This window comes from Martes martes (assembly GCF_963455335.1).
Source record: "Martes martes genome assembly, chromosome: 11".
NCBI lineage: Eukaryota > Metazoa > Chordata > Mammalia > Carnivora > Mustelidae > Martes > Martes martes.
The window spans coordinates 50,562,677-50,588,042 of NC_137899.1; the positions used below are offsets into that span (position 1 = coordinate 50,562,677).

The following is a 25,366-nucleotide window of genomic DNA, read 5'->3' on the forward strand; positions in this document are numbered from 1 at the left end:
GCCAATCCAGTTCCCTCAACATTTTTTTCCAATCTCTACTTCTGTTTCAGTTGGCTGAAATAGACCTTCATCACTCAGCTCGATCAATACTGCGGATCCCAAACTAATTGTAGCTCCCTCAATCTCCTCCTATACTCCACATATTAAACCAGGGAGACAGCGATCTTTCTAAACTTCAAGTCTTAGATTATTTCCTCTTAGGGGTGAGGGGGAAGACAGGAAATCAATGGTTCCCCCCTTGTATCCAGAAGCTAATTCAAGGAAAGAGATCAGGGAGAATTAATGAATTCAGACCTACACATGATCTCAGACATGCTGAAAAAAAGCAAATTTAAGTGGTTCTGTTCAGTTGGAAGTTGAACATACAAGGTCTGGAATTACAGCAGAGAAGGTGTAGCATGAGAGATTTTGGAAAGAACATGTCAAGTAGTAGTTAAAATGGTTACATGTAAATGCTTTTTACCAAGTAGAATAATCATCTCACAAAGTTATATGCTGTAGCATTCTTTTCATACAGTAGTCTGGAAGAGAGAAAAACATAGGGACAGAGAACACATCAGTATCAGTAGTTGACAGGGATTAGGAACAGAGCAAGGGTCTGAGTACCAAGCAGCACCAGGAGGCAATTCTTCGTAGTGTGAGAAAGTTCTATTGTGATTACAATCCTCTATACAGATATAAACACTCAGACTATGTACCTTCCCTAAAGCGAATTTTACTGTATGTCATTTTTTCAATTAAGTAATGTGAGCATGATTTTCATTGCTCAGAAGTACTTTGTTAAGTTATAATAGAAGTTAAAGGGAAAGTTTATGGAAGATGGATCTGAAAAAAGCAGTCAAGAAAGAAGTAGTAAAGACTACAGTCACAGAAGACAAGGTAGAGAAAGTTGCAGAAGGAAGATCTGGTTAAAACTGTCAAAATTAACAAAGCCATTCTGTATACACTGGTGTATTATAATACAAAATTCATTTCTAATAACAGCCACAACCCCCACAGTTCACAACCAGACTGCTATTACTGTAGACACCAGACACAAGTGGGATTCTCACACCACATACACTCCTGACCCACTGGCTCCAAGTCCAGGAGGTTCTCACAGCCCCCACTGAGGTTCATCAAAACTCCTGGAACTCAGGAAAATGATTAAGACTGCATTTTTATTGTAATTACTTCAGATTACACATTTATGACCAAGGATATTTTATCAGAGCAGATAAATGAAGAGAGACACGGGGTAGGGTCTGGGAGAGTGCACAACATAGCTTCCTGGCTGCCCTCTCCTCGTGGAATAAGCAAGTGCTATGTTGTCAGCACACAACTGTTCAACTGGGTAGCCCCCCTGAGCTTCATTCAGTGTCCAAGATTTTTACGAGGATATCATTTTGGCAGTGTGAGTAATTGAATCACTGACCATGTGGTTGAATTCAGTCTCCAGCCCTATTCCTCTCTCCCAGAGGTAGGGCTGATTCAAAGCCTCAAATCTCCAATCACCATTGGTAATTAGAAACCATTAGTATTTCTGGTGACCAGGCTCCATCCTGAGTGATCTCATTAGCATAAGCTCAGGGGAGTGCTAAGGGGCTCATAAAAAATAACGACCATCCTAATACTCGGAAAATCCCAGTTATTTCCATTCTCCCTTCAAGGAGCCAAGTATAAAGGCCAGTGAAGTTCCTTATTTTACAAGAGACTAAAAATGCATATCTAATTTGGGAATCGAAAAGCCACAGGTGAGTTTGGACAGAGCAGTCAGAGAAGAAAAACACCAGATTGCTGTGTACAGAGGAGTAAACTGAAGGTGCAAAAGCAGGAGCAATAAATGCGACTGTTATTGTCAGAAGTTGATTAGGGAGGAGAGGATGAACATGATTAGAGATACAAAAACAGAGGGTTTAAATTCATGCAAGTAATTAAGGAAGTGTCTTCCCTCAGGAGCACATCTCAAGCAGGTTGCTTTCTTGATGCACTGTCATTTTCATATTCATGTTATTCCAGGCAGTTCTGCGAATATGACAGCTAGCTTAGAAGCCCTAACATGATTCTCTCACATTCCTGTGTTCCAACTTATTTTACCTTTGCCAACATCTCTCTCTCTTTTTTTTAAACATTTATTTATTTATTTGACAGACAGAGATCACAAGTAAGCAAAGAGGCAGGCAGAGAGAGAGGGGGAAGCAGGCTCCCTGCTGAGCAGAGAGCCCAATGCGGGGCTTGATCCCAGGAACCTGAGATCATGACCTGAGCTGAAGGCAGAGGCTTTAACTCACTGAGACACCCAGGCGCCCCTGCCAACATCTCTCTTAAAACAATGTCCTTGTTACTGCTTTTTCACCTCTGGACTTTTAATTATTCAGAAATATACAAGTAATTTATACTTAGTAAAACTCTTGTACTTTCAGCAGCATGGCTGACAAATTATCTTGCAAAAACATCTTGCTATTTAAGTAGTTCAGGAGAAATGTTACTAACAGCTTTTTTCCCCAGTGTGACTTTTAAAGGTTTTTTTACAAAGTTTTTCAGAATGAGGACTCACTAGATAACTCCCTAGGACTAACATCAGAGCCAGAACTCAAGGAACACAGCAGAGATGCTTTAGGTTAGTAAGAGGCTTTAGTTTAAACAAATGAGAAGGAATGAAGACTGACACTTTGAGCCCATGCTTGGCCAGTTAGAACTATGGTCCTCACATAAAGATGCATGTAACCATTTAAAAGGTAAACCACCCAAAGTACAAGTATCCAGTGCAGTAACACTGCACAGAATTCTCTGCTGTCCTCGCTGTGATTCTGACAGTGAGGGGAATCTCCCTGTTACCTTAATTTGATGTGAGTTCACATTTCGGCTTAATATTACCATAAGATCGATAAAACCTCAAGCCAAAAATTAAGATAAACAGATCCCTAAATGGTAAAGCCCTTGGGATCCCCAGCAGAACCAAGACAAATCTGTTCCAGAAACACATCCTCATCCCATGCCCAAAGGACTCCTACTTACATTGTCTTGCCAAACATGGGCCTACAGTACAGTTTACTCAACAGAGGACAAAACAAACCACAAGTGAACAAATGAAGTGAAAAACTACAAAGAATTACATTAGCTATAATATACTAAATATTCATCTTTAAACACTGAAAAACAAAATACATAATCCTAAGAAAAAGGAGGCCAATAACATTTGAAAAGGACTGAGTCAAACTTCTAGAAATTGAATTTTTAATTGAAGAATACTTCAACAGGAGATTACACTAGAGCTGAAAAAATGAAAACTGAAGTTCTCCAGAAGAAACCACCCTCTTACACACACACACACACACACACACACACACACACACACACACATACAGGTGGTAAGAGGGCAAGGTAAGGTTTACCATACATACAGTGATGTAGAAGTAAAAGATAAAGCTGTAGGGTTGGCAATGGGGCAAAGTCAATATTTATACGATAATGGTACAGAGGTTTCTAGAAATGGTAAGATGTAAATCAAAACTCATGAATAAATCCAAAGCAAGAGACAAAAAAAAAAATTCTTATCTAGTCACATATTAGAGGGAGTGCACATTACCTGAGAAAAATAAGGGACTTTAAAATCCACCTGACAGACACTCCACAGCTAAGACAGCAATGGGGTAGGAGAACCCTAGACTTCCCTTGTCCCTCTAATATAACTAGATACTTACCAAATTATTCTGAATGCCCAAGAAATCAACCTGAGTACTGACAGAACAACTGCACAACTAGAGTGAGAGAAGAGGCCACAATGGGTTAAATACACAGTGTGGAGATGTCATTTGGGGAAGGAACGCTTCACAAGTACTGTAGAGGTGAGGGAGCCCTGGTCACAGAGGGAGCTCAAAGAGAGAGACAAGATTGCAGAGGGGAATGCAGGAGGAGAACATTTCCCAAAAGCCACTGGCTGGAAAAACTAGACAGGCTGATTGTCTGGAGTTTTTCCAACCAGCGGGGGCTCAAAGTTGACTTTTTTAGAGGTCAGGCTGGAATAGAGCCCCAGGGCACTGCCCTGCTCCTAGACAGAAGGCAGGCAAACAACCCTGGGGAATACTGCATGATTTGAGGATCACCTAAGGCACAAAGGAAGAAACTGTTTGCTCTTCTAGCATCTGTGAGAGGTAGAGTTTCCAAAAATGTCTCTCTAAGGACAAAGGAGCCAGTGGGCACCATTTCCCTCCTCCACCCCTCTGCATAGATGCAGAGACACCTGCTGAGGACAGCCAGCCCAGACACTGGCTGTTTAGCCTGCTTTGTGCAAATTCCATGCCTCCGGGCTCTGGTGTGACTCCCCTTCTAGGTAAAACCTGTGTCCATCCCAGCGTGGTGAGACCCTCCCCCCAGAAGACTAGCACAGCCCACCCCTCCATCCGTGCATATCACATCTTCCAACCATAGAGTTCTACAAGGCTTCAGTGTCAGTGGAAGTAGTATCAGGTCTCATTTAAAAAGCAGACCAGAAAAAAAAAAAAAAAAAAAAAAAGCAGACCAGAATTCCACCGGGATTTTTCAAAGAGCTGGAGCAAATAATCCTAAAATTCGTATGGAATCAGAAGAGACCCCGAATTGCTAAGGAAATGTTGAAAAACAAAAATAAAACTGGCGGCATCACGTTACCTGATTTCAAGCTTTACTACAAAGCTGTGATCACCAAGACAGCATGGTACTGGCATAAAAACAGACACATAGACCAGTGGAACAGAGTAGAGAGCCCAGATATGGACCCTCAACTCTATGGTCAAATAATCTTCGACAAAACAGGAAAAAATATCCAGTGGAAAAAAGACAGTCTCTTCAATAAATGGTGCTGGGAAAACTGGACAGCTATATGTAGAAGAATGAAACTCGACCATTCTCTTACACCGTACACAAAGATAAACTCGAAATGGATAAAAGACCTCAACGTGAGACAGGAATCCATCAGAATCCTCGAGGAGAACATAGGCAGTGACCTCTTTGATATCAGCCACAGCAACTTCTTTCAAGATATGTCTCCAAAGGTGAAGGAAACAAAAGCGAAAATGAACTTTTGGGACTTCATCAAGATCAAAAGCTTCTGCACAGCAAAAGAAACAGTCAACAAAACAAAGAGGCAACCCACGGAATGGGAGAAGATATTTGCAAATGACAGTACAGACAAAAGGTTGATATCCAGGATCTATAAAGAACTCCTCAAACTCAACACACACAAAACAGACATTCATATTAAAAAATAGGCAGAAGATATGAACAGACACTTCTCCAATGAAGACATACAAATGGCTATCAGACACATGAAAAAATGTTCATCATCACTAGCCATCAGGGAGATTCAAATCAAAACCACATTGAGATACCACCTTACACCAGTTAGAATGGCCAAAATTAGCAAGACAGGAAACAACGTGTGTTGGAGAGGATGTGGAGAAAGGGGAACCCTCTTACACTGTTGGTGGGAATGCAAACTGGTGCAGCCACTTTGGAGAACAGTGTGGAGATTCCTCAAGAAGTTAAAAATAGAGCTTCCCTATGACCCTGCAATTGCACTACTGGGTATTTACCCCAAAGATACAGATGTAGTGAAAAGAAGGGCCATCTGTACCCCAATGTTTATAGCAGCAATGGCCACGGTCGCCAAACTGTGGAAAGAACCAAGATGCCCTTCAACAGATGAATGGATAAGGAAGATGTGGTCCATATACACTATGGAGTATTATGCCTCCATCAGAAAGGATGAATATCCAACTTTTGTAGCAACATGGACAGGACTGGAAGAGATTATGCTGAGTGAAATAAGTCAAGCAGAGAGAGTCAAGTATCATATGGTTTCACTTATTTGTGGAGCATAACGAATAATATAGAGGACAAGGGTAGATGGAGAGGAGAAAGGAGCTGAGGGAAATTGGAAGGGGAGGGGAACCATGAGAGACTATGGACTCTGAAAAACAACCTGAGGGTTTTGAAGGGGCGGGGGGTGGAAGGTTGGGGGAACCAGGTGGTGGGTATTAGGGAGGGCACAGATTGCATGGAGCACTGGGTGTGGTGAAAAAACAATGAATACTGTTATGCTGAAAATAAAAATAAAAATAAATTTTAAAAATTTAAAAAAAAAAAGCAGACCAGAGCACATTTAGTTTAAACTTGCCACACTCTAGCCAACGTTCTAACACTGCCCACTACAGGCCAGGAGAGCCTCTGCAGATGACTGACCTGAGGGTCAGAGCAGCCAAAACTCAGCAGCAGAGCACAGAGCACCAAATACACACCAAAGACACTCCCTGAAGCACCAGGTCCTAGAAACTGTATGATCTCTTCTTCATAAAGCCATTACTCTCAGGAGTAGGAACATAACAGGCTTTTCTAACACACACAAGATGACAGAGACCTACAAAAATGCTAAGATGGAAGAATTCATTCCAAAAGGAAGAACAAGAAAAGGATAGTGGCCAGAGATCTAAACAAAACAGATACAAGTAATATGACTGGTGGGGAATTTAAAGTAACCATAATAAAGATACTCTCTAGGCTTGAGAAAAACATGGAAGACATCAGGGAGAACCTTACAACAGAGAAGAAAGGAGCTAAGAAACAATCAGGCAGAAATTAAAACAGCAGTATTGAAATTCAAAACCAAATGGATGTAATGACCACAAGGATGGAAGAAGCAGAGGAATGAGTAAGTGATATAGAAGATAAAAGTTATAGACAATGTTGAATGAAAGAGAGAAGAATTATGGATCATAAGAGTAGACTTAGGGAATTCAGAAACTCTATCAAACATAGTAAGGTTCATATCATAGGAGTCCTAGTGGAAAAAGAGAGGGAAAAGGAGGCAGAAGGCTTATTTGAAGAAATAGCTGAAAACTTCCCTGATCAGGAGAGAAAAGAGAGATCCCAATCCAGGAGACACAGAAAATTCTTACTAAAAATCTACAAAAACATGCCACTTCAGGATATACTGTAAATTTGCAACATGGAGTAAAAAAGAAAAAATTGCAAATCATCAAAATAAGTCCTTAACTTACAAAGGAAGACCCAGAAGGCTAGCCACAGATCTCCACACAGAAACCTGGCAAGCCAGAAGACAGTGGCATGGCACCTTCAAGGTGCTAAAAGGGAAAAATCTGCAGCTAAGAATACTATATCCAGCAAAGCTATCATTCATAATAGAAGGAGAGATACAGAGTTTGGACAGCTATTGTCCAAAGAAGACATACAGATGGCTAACAGACACGTGAAAGATGCTTGACATCACTCATAATCATGGAAATTCAAATCAAATCTATAAGGAGATATCACCTCACACTTGCGAGGATGGCTAAAATTAACAACAGAGGAAACAATAGGTATTGGCAAGGAAGGATGGAGAGAAATGTGGATACCTCTTAGAGCTAGTACACTCTAAAAAAGCAGTATGGAGGTTCCTGAAAAAGTTTAAAATAGAATTACGCTAGGATTCAGCACTCATACTACAAGTTATTTACATAAAGAACACAAAAATACAGATTCGAAGGGAAACATGCATCCTGATGTTTATAGCAGCATTATCAATAGCCAAACTATGGAGAGAGCCCAAACATCCATCTTCTGATGAATGGATCAAGGAGATGTGGTATATATGTCCAATGGAGTATAACTCAGCCAAAAATAATAATAATAATAATAATAATAATAATAATGAAATCTTGCTATTTGCTAGGGCATGGATCAAGCTAGACAGTATTATACAGAGTGAACTAAGTCAATCAGACAAAGACAAATACCATATGATTTCACTTGTATATGGAATTTTAGAAACAAAACAGGTGAACATACTGGGGGGTGGGGAGAAAAGAGACAAACCAGGAAAGCCTCTTAACTATAGAAAATAAACTTAGGGTTACTGGAGGAGGGTTGGGGGAGTAAGTGGGTGATGGGGATTAAGGAGGGCGCTTGTTATGATAAACACCAGGTGTTGTATGGAAGTGATGAATCACTAAATTCTACACCTGAAATTAATATTCCACTGTACATTAACTGGAATTTAAATAAAAACTTGAATAAAATAAATAAAAATAAAATCTGCCTGACAGAAAAGGCAGGTAACTTTCAAGGGACGCAATAAGACTGGTAATGGGACACTAGTATACTGGTGAACAGACTTCTCACAAGCAAAATTAAAGCCAGGACACAACGATATATTTTCAAAGTACTGGGAAAGAGAAAATACTTATAAACTTAGAAATTTATACCCCAGCAAGTGATCACATGAAAGGCAGAAATAACCTTGAAAGGATTTACCTGCTAGTTGTATTAAAGTCTTCTCCCCTCCATGGAACCCTGAAACGAAGCTTACAGAGGTAAGGTAACCTGAGTTCTGGTGACAGTTCTGAGTTCCTGTATGCAGGAACTCAATTATCAGCCTTAATTTGGGACATCTTAGTATTCTGAGGTAATCTATCTCCAATTTGAAAATGTATTTTAAACGAAGAAGTTAAAATTTCACAATTCCCTTTAACATGTATGCCCTCCAGGGGCTGTCTGACCTTTGGGTACAGCCTCAAAGTTGAGAGCTAAGAGAACAAAAGAGAATCCATTAAGAATCTGTGCAACACAATTTAAGGGAACAAAGGAGAATTAGTTCAAAAGAAGCCATGGAAAACAAGTGGTTCAGTGTCTCTGACTAAGCGAAGTCTTCACCATTTTCTTGCCTTGGGATAGTATCCAATTCAGACCAGTCTTGGGCAATTTAATGCCTATAGGCTAAGAAGGTGTCATTCCTTTCCAACACAAAACTTCAACTACAAGTGCCAAATCTCAACTCCACTTAGTTTTTACGATTAGAAATTAAAACAGTGTGAAAGTGTTGGCATGAAGTAATACCTGGGTATAAGGTTTTTAGGTCACTAGCCTAACCTTTATAACTTAGGATAACCAAGAGATACTGAGTATCTTCACTGTAAAACTATGTATTGTTTACAGACAACCCTTCTGGATTAGTTGAATGTAACCTTCCATTGCCTTTGAGCTCTTTTACAACCTTCCCAAGTTATAGGTAACTGACAGCAATGCAAAATCATTCTTGCATATAAAGATGCAAATAAACTCTGCCCAGTGGAGGTTTGATACCCCTCACATGGGGGGAAAAAATACAGTTTTGTCTATGTGAATTCATTTTAGTATTGCTTCACAAAAAGGTGTGCTTCTCTGATTTTAACATGTGCCTATTTCCTTCATTAACACCATGAGCATGTTAAGGATTTCATGTATCTGTATGAAACTCGCTCCCTACTTTCTTGAAAGTTATTCCCTAACACCATCAAAACAAGATATTATTTCTAGCAGACACCAGGTTTCTAAAGCTCCAAAATAAATTGTGAAGATTCCACTTAAAACTAGCTTCTTAAATTTTCAGCGAGTTCACGAAAATATCATGTAAGTTTTAATCATATACATAGTACATAAGTTATTCTGATCAATGTTATTTATAAATATAGTCAAAAATTTCCACAAATCTGCAACAAAAAAAGTCAGTAACTGCTATACTTGTTAATGTCTCATGAAGTCACCACTCACACTGGGTATCTTGGCTTACAACTACAGCAGGCGGAGAGTCCTCTTCAGGTTCAGACCTACTACCAAAACTGTCACTTTACTGACAATCTGAGAAATAAGATCTCAAAAAGAGTAACTGACCAAAAAATTCCAAATGTGTAATTTCTATAGTGAGCATGATAGTTGTCCAAAAGGTAATAAAGGCAAAGACATCTAATTATACTCACCAGGTACTATAAATTTTTAATTATCTGCCCCAACTATCTAGTGCTCCCTAGGAGCTTAAGAAATTTGTCAGGTTTCTCTCTAATTTCTCAAAGTTCTAAATCCTGTGCTTCTTCATTCCTCCTCTGGGCACTTCTAGCTGATCACATGGCCTCTAGCATGGCTGAGGGGCCTGCAGAACAGGAAGGAGCCCCAATCCGTTTTGAGGTCAGCTAACATAACCTCTATCCCAAGTTTCACTCCATCAAGATACACTCCCATGTGTATCTTTTTTAAGTTACACTGAAGAAAAAGGTTTTCTTTATTTTACGGAATTCTTATACAGGTTTAAAAGGAATTCATGTTGTAGGGAGAAGAGATTACATTAGCAACAATTCCCTGAGGAATAGACTGCAGTTGCATATAGGAAACTAAAGAGAAATCACACACTATCTTTTCCAGATGGGTAATTTTTAACTCACCACCCACATGGCAAAGAAGGCTTAGAGGACTCCTTCCATTTGTCTACAATCCTAGATGTTGTAATTCATCTTAATATCTTTTCATTTTTAAGTACTTAGCACTCTACTGAGTAGTTAACACCTAATTTCCAACACCTAAAAAAACCGCAAGGATTAGCATCTGTATTTTTACAAGGCAAAGGGGCTCGAAGAGGTTGCGCAAGGTACTCAAATACCACTAATTAGAAAGCCTGAGAACTGGGCCTACACATGTCCCACTCCACAGCCTGTTGCTATCACGCTGTACCAAGTGTGTACAGCAACTCTCATTCCGTCTCCAATTTAGACTATAAACCTTTTAACTTATTTTTAGGACTTTATCTAATAATATAAGAACAAAACAAAGGTGTTCTAGAGATTATAATATGGCTTTGGCTATCCTATGTTCTGGTGAATTAGAACACAGAATTCTGTATCATCCTAAAACATTTTACTTTAAAGGGTATGAAAATCTTCTCTGGCTATTTGTGCTGGAAAGTAAACCACTTCCGAAAACTCAAAACACAATTCGAGTGTGATGAGTCAGATTTTTTATTATTATGTGCATCTTAGACTTGAGAGTTTTCCTAGGTATTTTCAGGTAAGTGCACAATGCTTCTCATTCCTTCAGTGTACATTCAGAACTATACTCTGAAGACATTACTACATGTCTTCATATAGTAAAAAGCTCATGTTACGATGAGGGACTATAAGAAAATATAAGTTCTAGTACAGTCTCAGAATATGCCAAGCTTCCTTAAAAATTTTGCATTATATCTTTAAGTCAACATGCCTATTTTAAGCAAACAGACATCTAAATATGATTTCATCAAAATCCAACAAGTTAACACTTACTACAGTATTTGTCTCTTTTATCCTTTTTCAGAAATTTAACCACTTACCCCGTGTTCCTTAGCAGCTGTGACAACTTTGAGAAGGACATCTTCCTCGACAAATGGTCTCACAGCGTCATGGATTATCACAACTTCTGGCTTAGAGAGTTTAGAGTTGGGCTGGTCCTCTGCCAGTGCTCTTAGCCCGTTGAAAATTGACCTGTGGCGGGTCACTCCAGCTTCAACCAGGGAGATGCGCTGATGCTTGTACTTTTGAATGATACCTTTCACCACTTCCATATTCTCTCCAGTTACTGCCACAACAATGTCTTTTATCCAACATACTCTAAAAGAAAAATGTGCATACATTTAACATAAACTGGGCCTTATACGAGTTAAGCTAGTAACAAAGTGAATAAGTACTACTGTAACTTCTTAGGGGTATGGAAAACTGAATGCTAAAGTAAATCAGTCTGATGCATTTTATCAGGTCTACTAAAGAAGCTGATCAATATTTCATACTCTACATAATAACAAATATAATTTCCCTATGGACTATAAAACATTATGTCTATATAGATATCATACAACACATACAGATTCCTCAGTAATTAAGTTTGAATTAGACTATCAGTACATCGAGAAAAAAGAATACAGTAATAGGCCTTTAAATTGATTCTTTCCAAAGTATTTGTTCAATAGAATAGGAACAATCTCAAAAGTTCTGTCTCTAAGTCCATAAAATTATTAAAAAAGCTGGAACACTTATCTAACACAAACTTTGCCTACATCAAGGTAAAACATAGCGTAAATAGGGCAACTAAATACAAGTGGGACTCAAAATAATAAACTTTGTAATAAAATATAAAATTAAAGAATTAACCTATTGAGTCATACAAAGTATTGAGCCATTCTTCTATTGCACAACATTTTCCTAAAGACTTCCTGACCTATTGCTCTCATAGTCCACAGCACTGAGTGGCAACTGTGTTACATCTTGGCTGACTTCTCTTGAACACCAGTGCTAACAGAGCTTAATGTCATTAAACTCTTATGTTCCACCGCCAACAGGCCCAAATCAGGCAAACTGCCTCTGACCCATGCTATCAACTCGGAATGAAGGTCACTTTAAAATTTAATAGAACTCAAAAACATCTTTTGAAGAACTCTTAGACTCTGACATGCTACATGTTCATGTTAGATAGTTCAAGTCTTATGCACATTTTTAACAAATGGAACGGTCTGAAAATTACTTAGTGAAATTAACTTTGTTTATATGAACATTCGGTTGATTTACTCAATTATTAAACTCCAATCTTCAGTTATTCAATCAACCCTTTCCATAATCCAAAACCCCACTGTGCCTGTGGCTACAACAATAGTACAGAGATGAACACACTAAGAGCTACTTTATAGGCACACTGCCTTTTCATTTTAAGTCCATTTCTTTAATAAGTACTTATTGCACACTGAATCAATGATCAGCACTGAGTACACAATGAAAATAAACACTGCCTTTGCAGAGTTTATGGATCAAAGAACACCAAAGAACAAATACAAGCTGTGATCAAGTGCTATGAAGAAAGCCAGGCTCCAGGATTGCAAGCAAATGGACTTTTTGACCAGCACAGGGAAGGCCAGGATGATACTCCCTAAGGAAGCTGAATTTGCTGTAGGATCCAGACGGTGAGTGGTGGCAGGGGAAATACAAAGGGGTACAAAAGGCTGGTGGAAGCAAAGGCCATGGCAACATCCTGAGGGCCAGGAAACCACTGGAGTCACACCCTTTAAGCAAGGGGGAAAGCCTATGAAGAGGCTGGAGGTCCAGGCAAGAGCAAGACTGGGCTAAGCCATGGGGACATCGCAGACCATGTTATGGGTTTTAATGTTATAATAGAAAACCACAGAAAACCTTTATGCAGGAGAGGACATTTACACCTTTCAAAAAAAAAAAAATGCTCACCCACCCCAATGTTCTAGGCATTGTTTTAGGACAGAAGGGCCCCTTAAAGAGGACCACCTCCTAATTCCCCAAACCTGTGAAGGAACTTCACAGAAGTGATTAAGTTAAGGATCTTGAGATGGAAGAATCATTCTGGACTACCTGAGTAGGTCTAACATAATCACAGGAGTCCTTATACATGAACAAGAGGCAGAAGAGTCAAAAGAGGAGAGGAATTAACAGAAGCAGTGCTCAATGTGATAGAGGACCACCACAAGTCCAGGAATGTGAATGACCCCCAGAAACTAGAAAATGGCAAGTAAATGGATTGTCCCTAGAGTTTCCAGAATGAACACAGCACTGCCAACACCTTTATGTTTTGGCCCAGGGAAACCTATTTCAAACTTTTGACTCTTCTGACTTGACAGAAGTGCAAGGTAATTCATGTTGCTTTAAGCCACTTAGTTCATGGACTGTTTTTTCTTTTAATAGCAGCAATAGTAAACTATTAGGAGCCTCAATTTTACTTTTGCTGCAAGGTGGAGAAGAGATTTAGTAGAGAGAAAGGATGCAAGTAGACCAGATAGAAGGGAGCTGCTGCTGCATTCGGGGAATACAGTGATTACAGCCTGGCTACCAAACTGAGCTTGTAGATGGTATTTAAGAGATAAATTAGAGATAATAACCTAGTAAGATTGGCAAAACAAATCAATTATGACAGAATATAAAATAGCTAATGTAGATTAACCATTTACTATGGTTTGAGCCTTAGTCAAGTTTTAACCTCCTGTAAGTCCTCCTCCTCTACTATCTCTTAGATGGGAAATAAATATAATATGATATTATAATGATACTCAGTACTTTAAATAGTTTTACCATTCTTCATCAAAAGAAGACATTCCGTCTTCCAGAAGGTAGGTTCCATGATGGCAGGGACAGCATCTGTTTTGCCCATTGCTTTTCACCTAGTACCAAATAAACACTAATCTGTTGGTAAATGACCATGGTCAGTCTTATCTACCAGAAAGAGTGTGAATCTGACAACACAGTATTGTCTCAAGGGTTATGAAAATGCAAGAAGCTCTTCAGTAACCTGGTTAGCTCCAAAAACTCAGTAATGAGTTTAACTTTCCCTATGTGATGTAGTTGCGTTTTGAGTCATTTGACTCCTTACCTTCATTTCTAGAACATTAGGCTGCTCTAAGGCCAGGGTTATTCATGTTTTGTTAGACACTGTGGAGAATTTCAACACAAGTAAACTAAGACAATGCAGTAATATTCACAGAATACCAGAGTTGCATATGGATTATTATGGGCAGGCAATAGAAAGAGTTAGGGAAAAAGACTTCAGTGTGGGTTGCTCTTCAGTTTGTAGCCCATCCATCTCCCATTCCTTCCCTTGCAAACCTAACTGATCACAGCATACTTACCAGTTTAGAATTTACACTGTACTTAAAGCCCCTCTGCAAGTGACAAGTGACAGTTCGTGTCCCCTAAATGTGGAGCTTCCCAAGATTCTGTCTTCACAGACACAGCTGTGATCAAGGCACTTAACCCCCATTTATTGCACCATTCTCTTAGCTTATCTCCCTCTCATCTTATCCCAACACAACCCATTCTCACCACTCCTGGAGGATTTTTCTCACATGCAAACTGAAGGTCACCCCCCACTCATTTTTGAGCTGGGCCCTTTAAAATCTGACCTCAGCCCACTTATCCCTACACCACTTCATCTTTCCCATACCCCTCTTACTCAGAGGGCATTTTCTCACACACGCAGGTCTTTGCTTATACTACCTCCTCCACTTCCCAGCACACCTATCACCAATCCTGGGTTGGGAGGAAAGTGGGAGGCTCAGTCCCACTTGTTCACCTATCAGTTCAGATATGGCTTCCCCTAGGAAGCTTTAGTAGTCATTCTGGGGGCAGCATCCCTGCTCTCCCCTCCCAGTGTACTCTTACCGCTAGAGACCCTTAGCATCATACTCTACAGTTTGCCTTTTCTATCTCCCTCACTAAGAAGCCAACTCACAGAAAACAGAGCCTACACCTTATAGCTTGGCACATTCTATACCAATTAGTATTAGTAATATTAACAGTGACGACGACTGATGATTTGCTAGGTGACACATACTGTGTAGAGTACTAGCCTACAAAATCTATCTGACTGCAAGAAGTCACTTTTATCACCACTTTATAGATGGCACAGAAGCAGTGGCCTGACCATAATTTCACACTTAAGAAATGAAAGGACCTGGGTGGACTCAAGTCTGATTTTGGAGCACATAGCACTGCCAATGTGCTAATAGTCTCTGAGAAGGATGTGGCAAAATCCAGGAGCAAAAAGAGTATGTCTACATCTACTGTGTCTCTAGCACTTCATTCATCTTATTAGTGATGAACCATATAATATTGTTGCATTTGTGGTCAAAATGTCAAGTTTCCTGTAATTTCCTATACTTCAAGCAAAAATAAACATCTAACATTTGCCAGGCAGTATACTAGACAATTGTGATATAATAATGAACCAAGACTGGCAGAATTCCTGACCTCACAGACCATATGTTACTAAATATCTGTTAAGTGAATCCATGAATAGAGAAGACTTAAATAATTAGAAAGGAATAAATTATTAGTTTACATGCTTAAGCCTTTTCTCTATTCATGGATTCATTTAAAGTATTTGACATAATGGTCTGTGATTTGTCTGAGTTCAGAGGAAAGAATTATTAACAGTGATCAAATATGTTTCAGTTTATTAATATGACATCACATTAAAATTTTTGGTTTCATTTTTTTAGAGAACCTTTAAGTACACGCTCAAGTGAATCAGTAGGCAAGACTGTTCTATAGTCAAGAGCTTAACTTGTACCTAAAGCTGTTCATCTCTTTTCATAGTGAATTTTACCATAAAAATAGCTCCAAAGCAACTGTAAAGTCCTCGTGTTGTATTTTTTTTCACAAAAATTACTCTCAGTTAAATCTTAATATTGAATAAGAGGGAGATAGGCGAGACATTGCTAGACTAAATAGTCATTCAAATATCTGCACAATGAGTCAATGAATTAATGAACTCCCAAAGACAAATTCCAATTTTATGAGAATGCCTTCAAAGAGCTATAAAATAATTAATTTCCAAACAAAGCCAGTCAAAATAGATGTAAATAATTAGATATACCCATGGCCTTTGACTATTTCCAAAAGTTGTAGGAGACTCTAAAGAGCAAAGTATTTTAAACTAGTCTTTCTCAGATTAAGGCCTATTAGTGTGTCAATTTAGTGAGTTTAGATTAACATTTTTGGTTAAACGAAATAGAAATTAACAGAACCGTCAAGTTAGAAGGCATAGTAAATAGTAAGGATAGGCCTTCTTGAAAGCTTTTCAAATATGTGCACATATGTGTATTTAAGCACATGTTTAATGGAGTCATCGTGCAAAATATTCTTTTAAACAAGTCACAATAAAAAATTTTAAAAGACATAGTTTTAAACCATTCTCAAGAGATGATGTTGTTACGCTATTTTGTTCAGCAACCAAGCATACTCCCAGCACTTACAAGCCTTTTTAAGTACTGTTTATATTTCAAAGGATTTATTCACATTCTTTTCTAGTTATAGAAGTAACAGTCTTTACAGCATTAAAGTTTACTAATGCAGAATCATGGGACTGAGAAAAACCTTAACTAACTCACGCAGTGCCTACCGAACAAATATTTGCTGAATAAATGAATCTGGTTGACCTCCTCAGCTGAAGGCAAGTCCACACTGAACTCCTATAGATGGATTTTTTATCAAGTTCTCTTATTTCCTTCCTAGCACATTCTACGGGCACTTACAAATCTAACCTCGAGCTCCATTACACCTATAGACATTTTGAGGAAAATTTTCGGCTCTCTTGTTTTCTTGTTTCTCGGCTGGTCTCTTGTTTTGTAAAAAATCACTTTGAGGGACGCCTGGGTGGCTCAGTTGGTTGAGCGGCTGCCTTCGGCTCGGGTCATGATCCCAGCGTCCTGGGATTGAGTCCTGCATAGGGCTCCTTGCTCAGCAGGGAGCCTGCTTCTCCCTCTGCCTCTGCCTGCCACTCTGTCTGCCTGTGCTCACTCTCTCTGACAAATAAATAAATAAATAAAATCTTTAAAAAAAAAAAATCACTTTGAGTATTCTGCTTGGGCAGTTTAATATGATCAGTTGAAATCAGAAGATTTAAACAAATGCTTTTTAAATAAACAGATGGAAAATCAGGTCCTATTAAATCCTCTTAAGGGTTCTTACCAGGCTGTAGGTATTTAGCCCCAAGGGACAGTGGCAATTGTGGCTGACTGCCATGACAGTGTTCACCGAAATTAGGCCAGTGGACTGTCCTGTGGCCATAACTGATAGATTTACATCCCTCCATACCCACCCTCACATTTTAGCCACAAAGTATAGAACGGATGTGAAGGGGCTGGTTCCTAACTGCCCTCACAAGGTCAGGTCTCCTTATGATGGCCCATGAAGGATTCCTAGGTGTCAAGCCCAACCTACCAGTCCTAATCTCTTCTTGAAGGAGCCCCATGGGGGCCTTCCCACTGGGAATTTAACAAAAACATCTAGTCATCTGACCTACACAAAACACAATTCTATTGTATTTTTAATATATAATACAGGCCTATTGCTTGCTTCCCTTGATTCAGATTTGACCCTTTTCTTAATGAAGCATTAAGATAATTCTTTAATGTCAAATTCATGTATTTGAACATGCTCATTCAACTATAACTACCTAGAGTGCCCTTTTCTTCCTGAATCTTAATCCAATTAGTCACTAAAACCTGTCAATCCTGTCTACAGATTTCTCCAGTTTTCCCTACTCCATTCCAACTTTCAGCTCAACTCCAGCAATCAATACTGCTCATTTAAATTTACATTTATGTGTTTCTCTTCTATTTTGTTTCCATAGAATTTACAGGGGTTTTCAGAAAGAGTGTGATAGAATAAGTATGCAAAAAATCAAAAATTAGAGACAATCCAGTAAGTCAGAAAGTCTAATAAGCCATGAGTTCATCAACTTACACATATACACCTATCATCTGAGAAGATGGTAGAGTAGGAGAACCCTAAGCTCACTTCATCCCACGAATACAACTATTTAACAACCCAATCAGTGTAAATGACCCATGAAGTGACTGGAAAGCTGGCAGAACAAATTCCACAACTAAAGGCAGGGAAGAGGCCACAGCGAAGGTAAGAAGGGCCAACACAGCCTGAGAGCAAAAGGAACCTTGCTGCCTGTAGTAGGGAGGGAGCTGGTGGCACTGAGAAGGGCAAAAAACGGATTTCACAACAGCAACCCATGCAATGGGAGGATGCATCTCTTTACTACTTGCCTTTGAATGTGAAATGGCCCAACTTCCCTCACTTCTTAAAACAAGGTCTTAAAGCCTAGAATTTTTAAAATCCCCAGTCTAACATGCTTCCCCAAAGCCCCACCATGTCATGCCACCCCAACACATTTCAGCAGACCCACCATTTTCCAATCATTCTTACTTCAACCCACTCTGGCGGCCCCTCCCCCAGAAGACCAGTACAAACCCTGCCAACACCCCATCTCTTGACCTGAACTTCTGCAGGACCTCAGTTCCTGCAGGGGCAAGTCTCAATTCACAAGCCAACCACTGTATACCTTGCTGCCCATGACAGGCAGAGAGGGCCTCTGGAGACAACTGAAGGAAAAAGAAGCTAAGATTCAACAGCAGAGCACACACAACACACATAGGAGACAGTTTCTGAAGCACCAAGACCTGGGAAACAGGGAACACTATAAGGAAACAGGGCACGATAAGACCTCTTCTTAATAAGGTTACTATTATTAGGAGCAAAAGAAGTAACTAACTTTCCTAACAGAGAAACAGACACAGAAATTCAGACAAAATGAGTATACACAGCAATATTTCCCAAGTGAAAGAACAGGGCGAAACCACAGCAAGGAACCAAACCAAAACAGATTTAAGTAACAGGACTAAAAGAGAATTTAAAGTACTGATCATAAAAATACCTGCTGAACTTGAGAGAGGAGTGGAAGACATCAGTGAGACCATTAACAGATAAAAAGAACCAATCAGAGATCAAGAACACAGTAAGTGAAACTAAAAATACACTTGATGGAATAAATAGCAGGCTGGGTGAAGCAGAGAAATAATTTATGAAAGTGGAAGAGTAATGGACCATAAATAACCAAATCTGAGCAAAGTAGAGGAAAGAGAATTATGCAAATTGAGAACAGTCTTAGGGAACTCTGTGACACCAAGCATAATAATATCTGCATTACAGGGATCTCACATGAGAGAGAGGTAAGGGGGCAGAAAATTTATTTCAATAAATAATAGCTGCAAACTTACCTTACCTGAAGAAAGAAATCCATCCAGATCCAGGAGGCACAGAGATTCATGCCCCCCCACCCAAAAAAATTCAACCCAAGTACGTCCACATCAAAAGATATAGTAAGTAAAATGTAATTTAAAAGATTTTTTTAAAAATACACTACAAAAAGTAGTGAAAGGAAAAAAAATTTTAAAGCAGCTAAGGAAGAAAGTTACATTCAAAGGAAAACCCATAAGACTATCAGGGGATTTTTCAGGAGAAACTTTGCGGCTATATTGATATTATGGCAGAACACAGTGGCAGGATACATTCAATATGCAGGAAGGGGAAAATCAGCAACCAAGAATCTTCTACCCAGGAAGCTACCCAGAATAAAAAGAGAGAGAAAGAGTTACTCAGATAAAAGCTAAAGGAGTTCAAGACCATTAAACCAGCACTACAAGAAATATTAAAAGGGACTCCAGATGAAAAGGAAGACCATAAGGTGGAGTATGAAAAGTAAACAAAAAAGTAATAAAAATAACTTTTACTGTAAAAAAACAAACAAACAAACAAAAACCAGTCAAGGGATTCATAAAATAAAAGGATGTAGTGGGAGACAAACCATAAGAGACTTGTGATCTCAGGAAACAAACGGAGGGTTGCTGGAGGGGAGGGGGGTGGGGGTATGGGGTAGCTGGGTAATGGACATTAGGGAGAGTATGTGTTGTGGTGAGTGCTGTGTATTGCGTAAGACTAATGAATCACAGACCCATACCCCTCAAACAAATAATACATTATATATTTTTTTAAAAAAGACTCACTCAGGAAGAAATTGAAAATATGGGGGGAGGGGGGAATGTATTCAGCACATAAAAACACTTAAAAACTCTCCCCTTGCCAGTAAAAGTATGCTTAACTAGTTATGCCCATTGCCATTTTGTTGAAGATTTGCATATTAACAACATCTGCCCCCCACCTCCCTCTCCAAGCAAACAAACAAAAAAAGGGGGGGGGGATTCTTTGCTTTTAGGAACTCTATGCCCCAACCAAATACCAAGATTTTCTATAATGGCCATAGAAATGCAAAAAGGTCCCTCTCCAAAGCATTCAGAATTTGAAATGGCAGAAAGTTGTCTAAACATTCCATTGTGATTTATTCACAGATTGAGATTAAGATTCAGTGTTCTCAGTTTTTAGTCACAACATCACACCATATTACTATCTGTGGGGATGATTTTCATAATCAGCACAACTTTGTTCTCTGCTTTTCCTTGTCTTCAGAGTGTTTTCTGACTTTTGATGGCAGTGTGGCTCACTGAAAACAATTGGTTAGCACAGCTTGGCCAAAGTCACCTGGCTTCTCCTGGCCTCCCTCTCCACCCCTGAAAACCAGTAGCTGCTTGATGGACTTATAAGCAGTATAGGAGATCATGTTAGCAAAAGTCTCTCCCTTGGCATGTTACATGGGCCTTCAGTGGTGATTTTAAAATTTCTCTTCTCTCTTCAGTGGTGATTTTAAAATTTCAAAATTTGCTGTCTGATGTATTTTACTTAATTCATGAGTGTGTAAATTAAACATTGCATTAATGGGGAAAAAGGATGTAAAATCTGACACAATATACCTAAAACATAGGAGAAGAGGAGTAAAGAATGGACTTAAACTTAGGTGACCATCAACTTCGTATAGACTGCTATACACAGTTGTTAAACACACACCTAATGGTAACCACAAATCAGAAACAGGTAATACGTATGCAAAGAAAAAAGGGAAAGGGATCCAAGTGTATCACCAAAGAAAGGTAACAAACCATGAAACACAGTAAGAGAAGGATCAGAGAAAATCTGTAGAAACAACCACAAAACAAGTAACAAAATGGCAACAAATACTATCTATCAGTAATTATTTTGAACATGAATGAACTAAATACTCCAAACAAAAGGCATACAGTGACATAGTGGATAAAAAATAAGAACCATCTACCAGCCACCTATAAAACACTCATTTCAGACTTAAACACACATGCAGACTGACAGGGAGGAGATGAAGAAACATTTACCATGCAAATAGACGCCAAAAGAAAACCAGGGAAGCAATACTTGTATCCAACAATACAGACTTCAAAACAGAGACTATAACAGGAGACAAAGAAGGACGCTATATAATAATTAAGGGGACTATCCAACAAAGACATAACAATTGCAATATTTATGCACGCAATAGGGGGTGCCCAAATACATAAAATAATTATGAACATAAAGGAAATAATCAATAGTAATAGGGGACTTCAACACCACACTAACATCAATAGACAGATAATCCAAAAATAAGGAAAGAGTGACTTTTAATGACCCACTGAACCAGATGAAATTAACATATTCAGAACATTCCATCCTAAAACAGAATACACAATCTTTTCAAGAGAACATGGAACATTCTCCAGAATAGATCACATATTAGGCTTTAAAACAAGCCTCAACAAACACAAAAAGATTGCAGTTATAATATGCATCTTTTCTCACAACAGTATGGAACTGGTAAACAACCACAAGAAAAAAATCTGGCAAGACCACAAACACAGAGAGATTAAATAACATGTTACACAACAATGAATGGGTCAACCAGGAAATAAAGAAATTAAAGAAATTAAAAAGTAGATGACAACAAATGAAAACGAAAACACAATGATCCAAAATATTTCTAACAGGGAAGGTTCTAGTAATACAGGCCTACTTCAAGAAGCAAGAGAAATCTCAAAATCTTGAAAAAACCTACCTTACACCTAAAGGACCTAAAAGAAGAAAAAACAAAACCTAAATCTAGCAAAAGGAAATAAAGACAGGAGAAGAAATAAATACTATAGAAACTTAAAAAAAATAAAAAATAAAATGCATCAATGAAACCAGGAGCTGGTTCTTTGGAAATAAAATAAAATAAACAAAATAAACCTTTAGCAAGACTCACTGAAGATTAAAAACAAAACAAAAAGAACGACCTTAACAAAATTACTAATGAAAGAGGAGAAATAATACCACAGAAATACAAGTAATTTTAAAAGATTATAAAAACTGATATGCCAACAAATTGAACAACTTAGAACAAACGGATCAATTCTTAGAAACATATAACCTCCCAATACTAAAGGAGGAATAGAAATTTTGAACCGGCCAATCACCAGCAATGGAAGTCAACCATTATCAAAAAAACTCCCAAATGGAAGTCCAGAACCAGGTGGCTTCACAGGCAAATTCTACTTTATACCTATTCTCTCAAAGTATTTCAAAAAAACCCAAGAGGAAGGAATACTTCCAAATTCATTCTACGAGGCCATTATCACCCTGATACCAAAACCAGATCTAGACACCACGAAAACAGTACAGGGCAGTATCTCTCGTGAATATAGATGCAAAAATCCTCAAAATACGAGCAAACGAGATCCAACAATGTATTTTTAAAAATCATACACCATTATCAAGTGGGGTTTATGCCTGGGATGCAAGAGTGGTTCGATATTCAACACAGTACTGGAAGTCCTAGCCACAGCTTTAGATCTAGGAATAAACTTAACTGAAGAGGTGAATAACCTGTAGTCTGAAAAAAAAACTAGTGAAAGAAATTCAAGAGGACACAAAGAAATGGAAAGACATTCCATGTTCATGGATTGGAAGAACAAATACTGTTAAAATGTCTAGATTACCCAAAGCCATCTACAGATTTAATGCAATCCCTATCAAAATACCAATAGCATCTTTCACAGACCTAGAACAATCCTCAAATTCGTACGGGGCCAAAAAAGACCCCAAATAGTCAAAGCATCTTGAGAAACAAAACTGGAGGTATCACAATTCCAGACTTCAAGTTATATTACAAAGTGGTAGTAATTAAAAGAGTATGGGGGAACCTGGCTGGCTCAACTGGTAGAGCATGTGACTCTTAATGTTGGGGTTATAAGTGTGAGCTCCACGCTGGGTGTACAAGTTTCTTAAAAAAATAAAATTTTTTTAAAAAAGGATTAAAAAAAAAACAGTATGGTAGTGGCATAAAAACACACATAGGTCAATAAAATAGAACAAAATATCCAAAAATAAACCCGCAATTCCATGGTCAATTAATCTTTGACAAAGGAGGAATGAATATGCAATGGGCAAAAGACAGTCTCTTCAACAAATGATGTTGGGAATGCTGAAGAATGAAACTGGACCACTTTCACCATACACAAAAATTAACTCAAAATAGATTAAAGACCTAATTGTGAGATCTGAAACCACAAAAGTCCTTGAACAGAGTACAGGCAGTAATCTGACAGTGGCCATGGCAACACTATTCTACTTATATCTGCTGAGTTGAGGGACTACATCAAAATAAAAAGTTTCTACACAGAAGCAAGCAACCAACAAACCTAAAAGTTGTGGCTCAGTTAACAGTCCACCTCTTGATTTCAGCTCAGGTCATGATCTCACAGTCCTGGGATTGAGGCCCAAGCTGACTCTGGGCTGGGTGTGGAGCCTGCTTAATATTCTCTCTCCCCCTCTCCTCTTCCCCTCCTAAGTAAATAAAACAAAAAACCAGAAACCAACCTACAGAATGGGAGAAGATATTTGCAAAGGACATAACCAATAGAAGAGTTAATATCCAAAAATATAAAGAACTTCTAAAATTCAACACCCAAAAAACAAATAACCCAATTAAAAAATGCAAAGACATGAACACACATTTCTTCAAGGAAGACACAGAGATGTCCAAGAGACACATGAAAAGATGCTCAACATTATTCATCATCTGCAAAATGCAAATCAAAACCACAAGATATCACCTCACACCTGTCAGAATGGTTAAAATTAGTAATATAAGAAACATCAAGTGCTGACTAGGACGTAGAGAAAAAGAAGTCTCATGCACTGCTGGTGGGAATGCAAACTGGAGCAGACACTGTGGAAAACACTATGAAGGTTCCTCAAAAGTAAAAATAAAATTACACTATGATCCAGTTATCACACCACTGCTATTTACTTTTCAAAACAAACAAACAAAAACAGAAAACAAAAACAAGAACACTAATTCAAAGGGATAAATGCACCCCTATGTCTACCACAGCATTATTTACAATAGCCAAATTATGAAAGCAGTCTGATGAACTGGTACATACACACACACACACACACACACGCACAGATATTAATCAGCCATAAAAAGAATGAAATCATGATATTTTGCAAAAACATGGACAGAGCTAGAGAGTGAAATATATTTCTAAGTGAAATATATTAAAGAAAGGCAAATACCATATGATTTTACTCATAAGTGGAATGTAAAGGGTGCCTGGATGGCTCAGTTGGTTAAAGCCTCTGCCTTTGGCTCAGGTCATGATCCCAGGGTCCTGGGATCGAGCCCCACATTGGGCTCCCTGCTCAGCGGAGAGCCTGCTTCTCCCTTTTCCTCTACCTGCTGCTCTGCCTACTTGTGCTCTCTCTCCATCTCTCTAATAAATAACATCTTAAAAAAATAAATAAGTAGAATGTAAGAAACAAACAAGCAAAAGGAAAAAAGAGAAGGGCAAAACAAGAACAGACTCTTAACTATAGAAAACAAACTGACAGTTACCTGAGAGGAGGTGGGTGGGAGAATAGGTGAAACAGGTCATGGGTATTAAAGAGTACACTTGTGGGGCGCCTGGGTGGCTCAGTGGGTTAAAGTCTCTGCCTTCAGCTCAGGTCATGATCTCAGGGTCCTGGGATCGAGCCCTGCATAGGGCTCTCTGCTCAGCAGGGAGCCTGCCTCCCCATCTCTCTCTGCCTACTTGTGATCTCTGTCAAATAAATAAATAAAATCTTTCAAAAAAAATAATAAAGAGTACACTTGTAATGAAAAAATAGATTTAAAAAACCAAACAAAAAAAATATACAGAAGTATAGAATTATCACTTTGTACACCTGAAGGTAATATGTCAATTATGCCTCAATTTAAAAAAGCGGACTAAACCAAACAAAACCAACACACACACATACACACACACACTCATACCATG

The 25,366-nt window shown here is 38.6% G+C and overlaps 1 protein-coding gene across 1 annotated transcript in view; it reads right to left on the reverse strand.

Annotated features, from left to right (window-relative positions):
* The window catches only part of CRPPA (CDP-L-ribitol pyrophosphorylase A), a 291,364-nt gene that overhangs the window by 261,717 nt on the left and 4,281 nt on the right, over positions 1-25,366 (reverse strand). Inside the window, exon 2 of the mRNA XM_080819133.1 lies at positions 11,132-11,408. Coding sequence (XP_080675259.1) covers positions 11,132-11,408 — 277 coding nt within the window. The remainder of the gene's footprint in view (positions 1-11,131; positions 11,409-25,366) is intronic.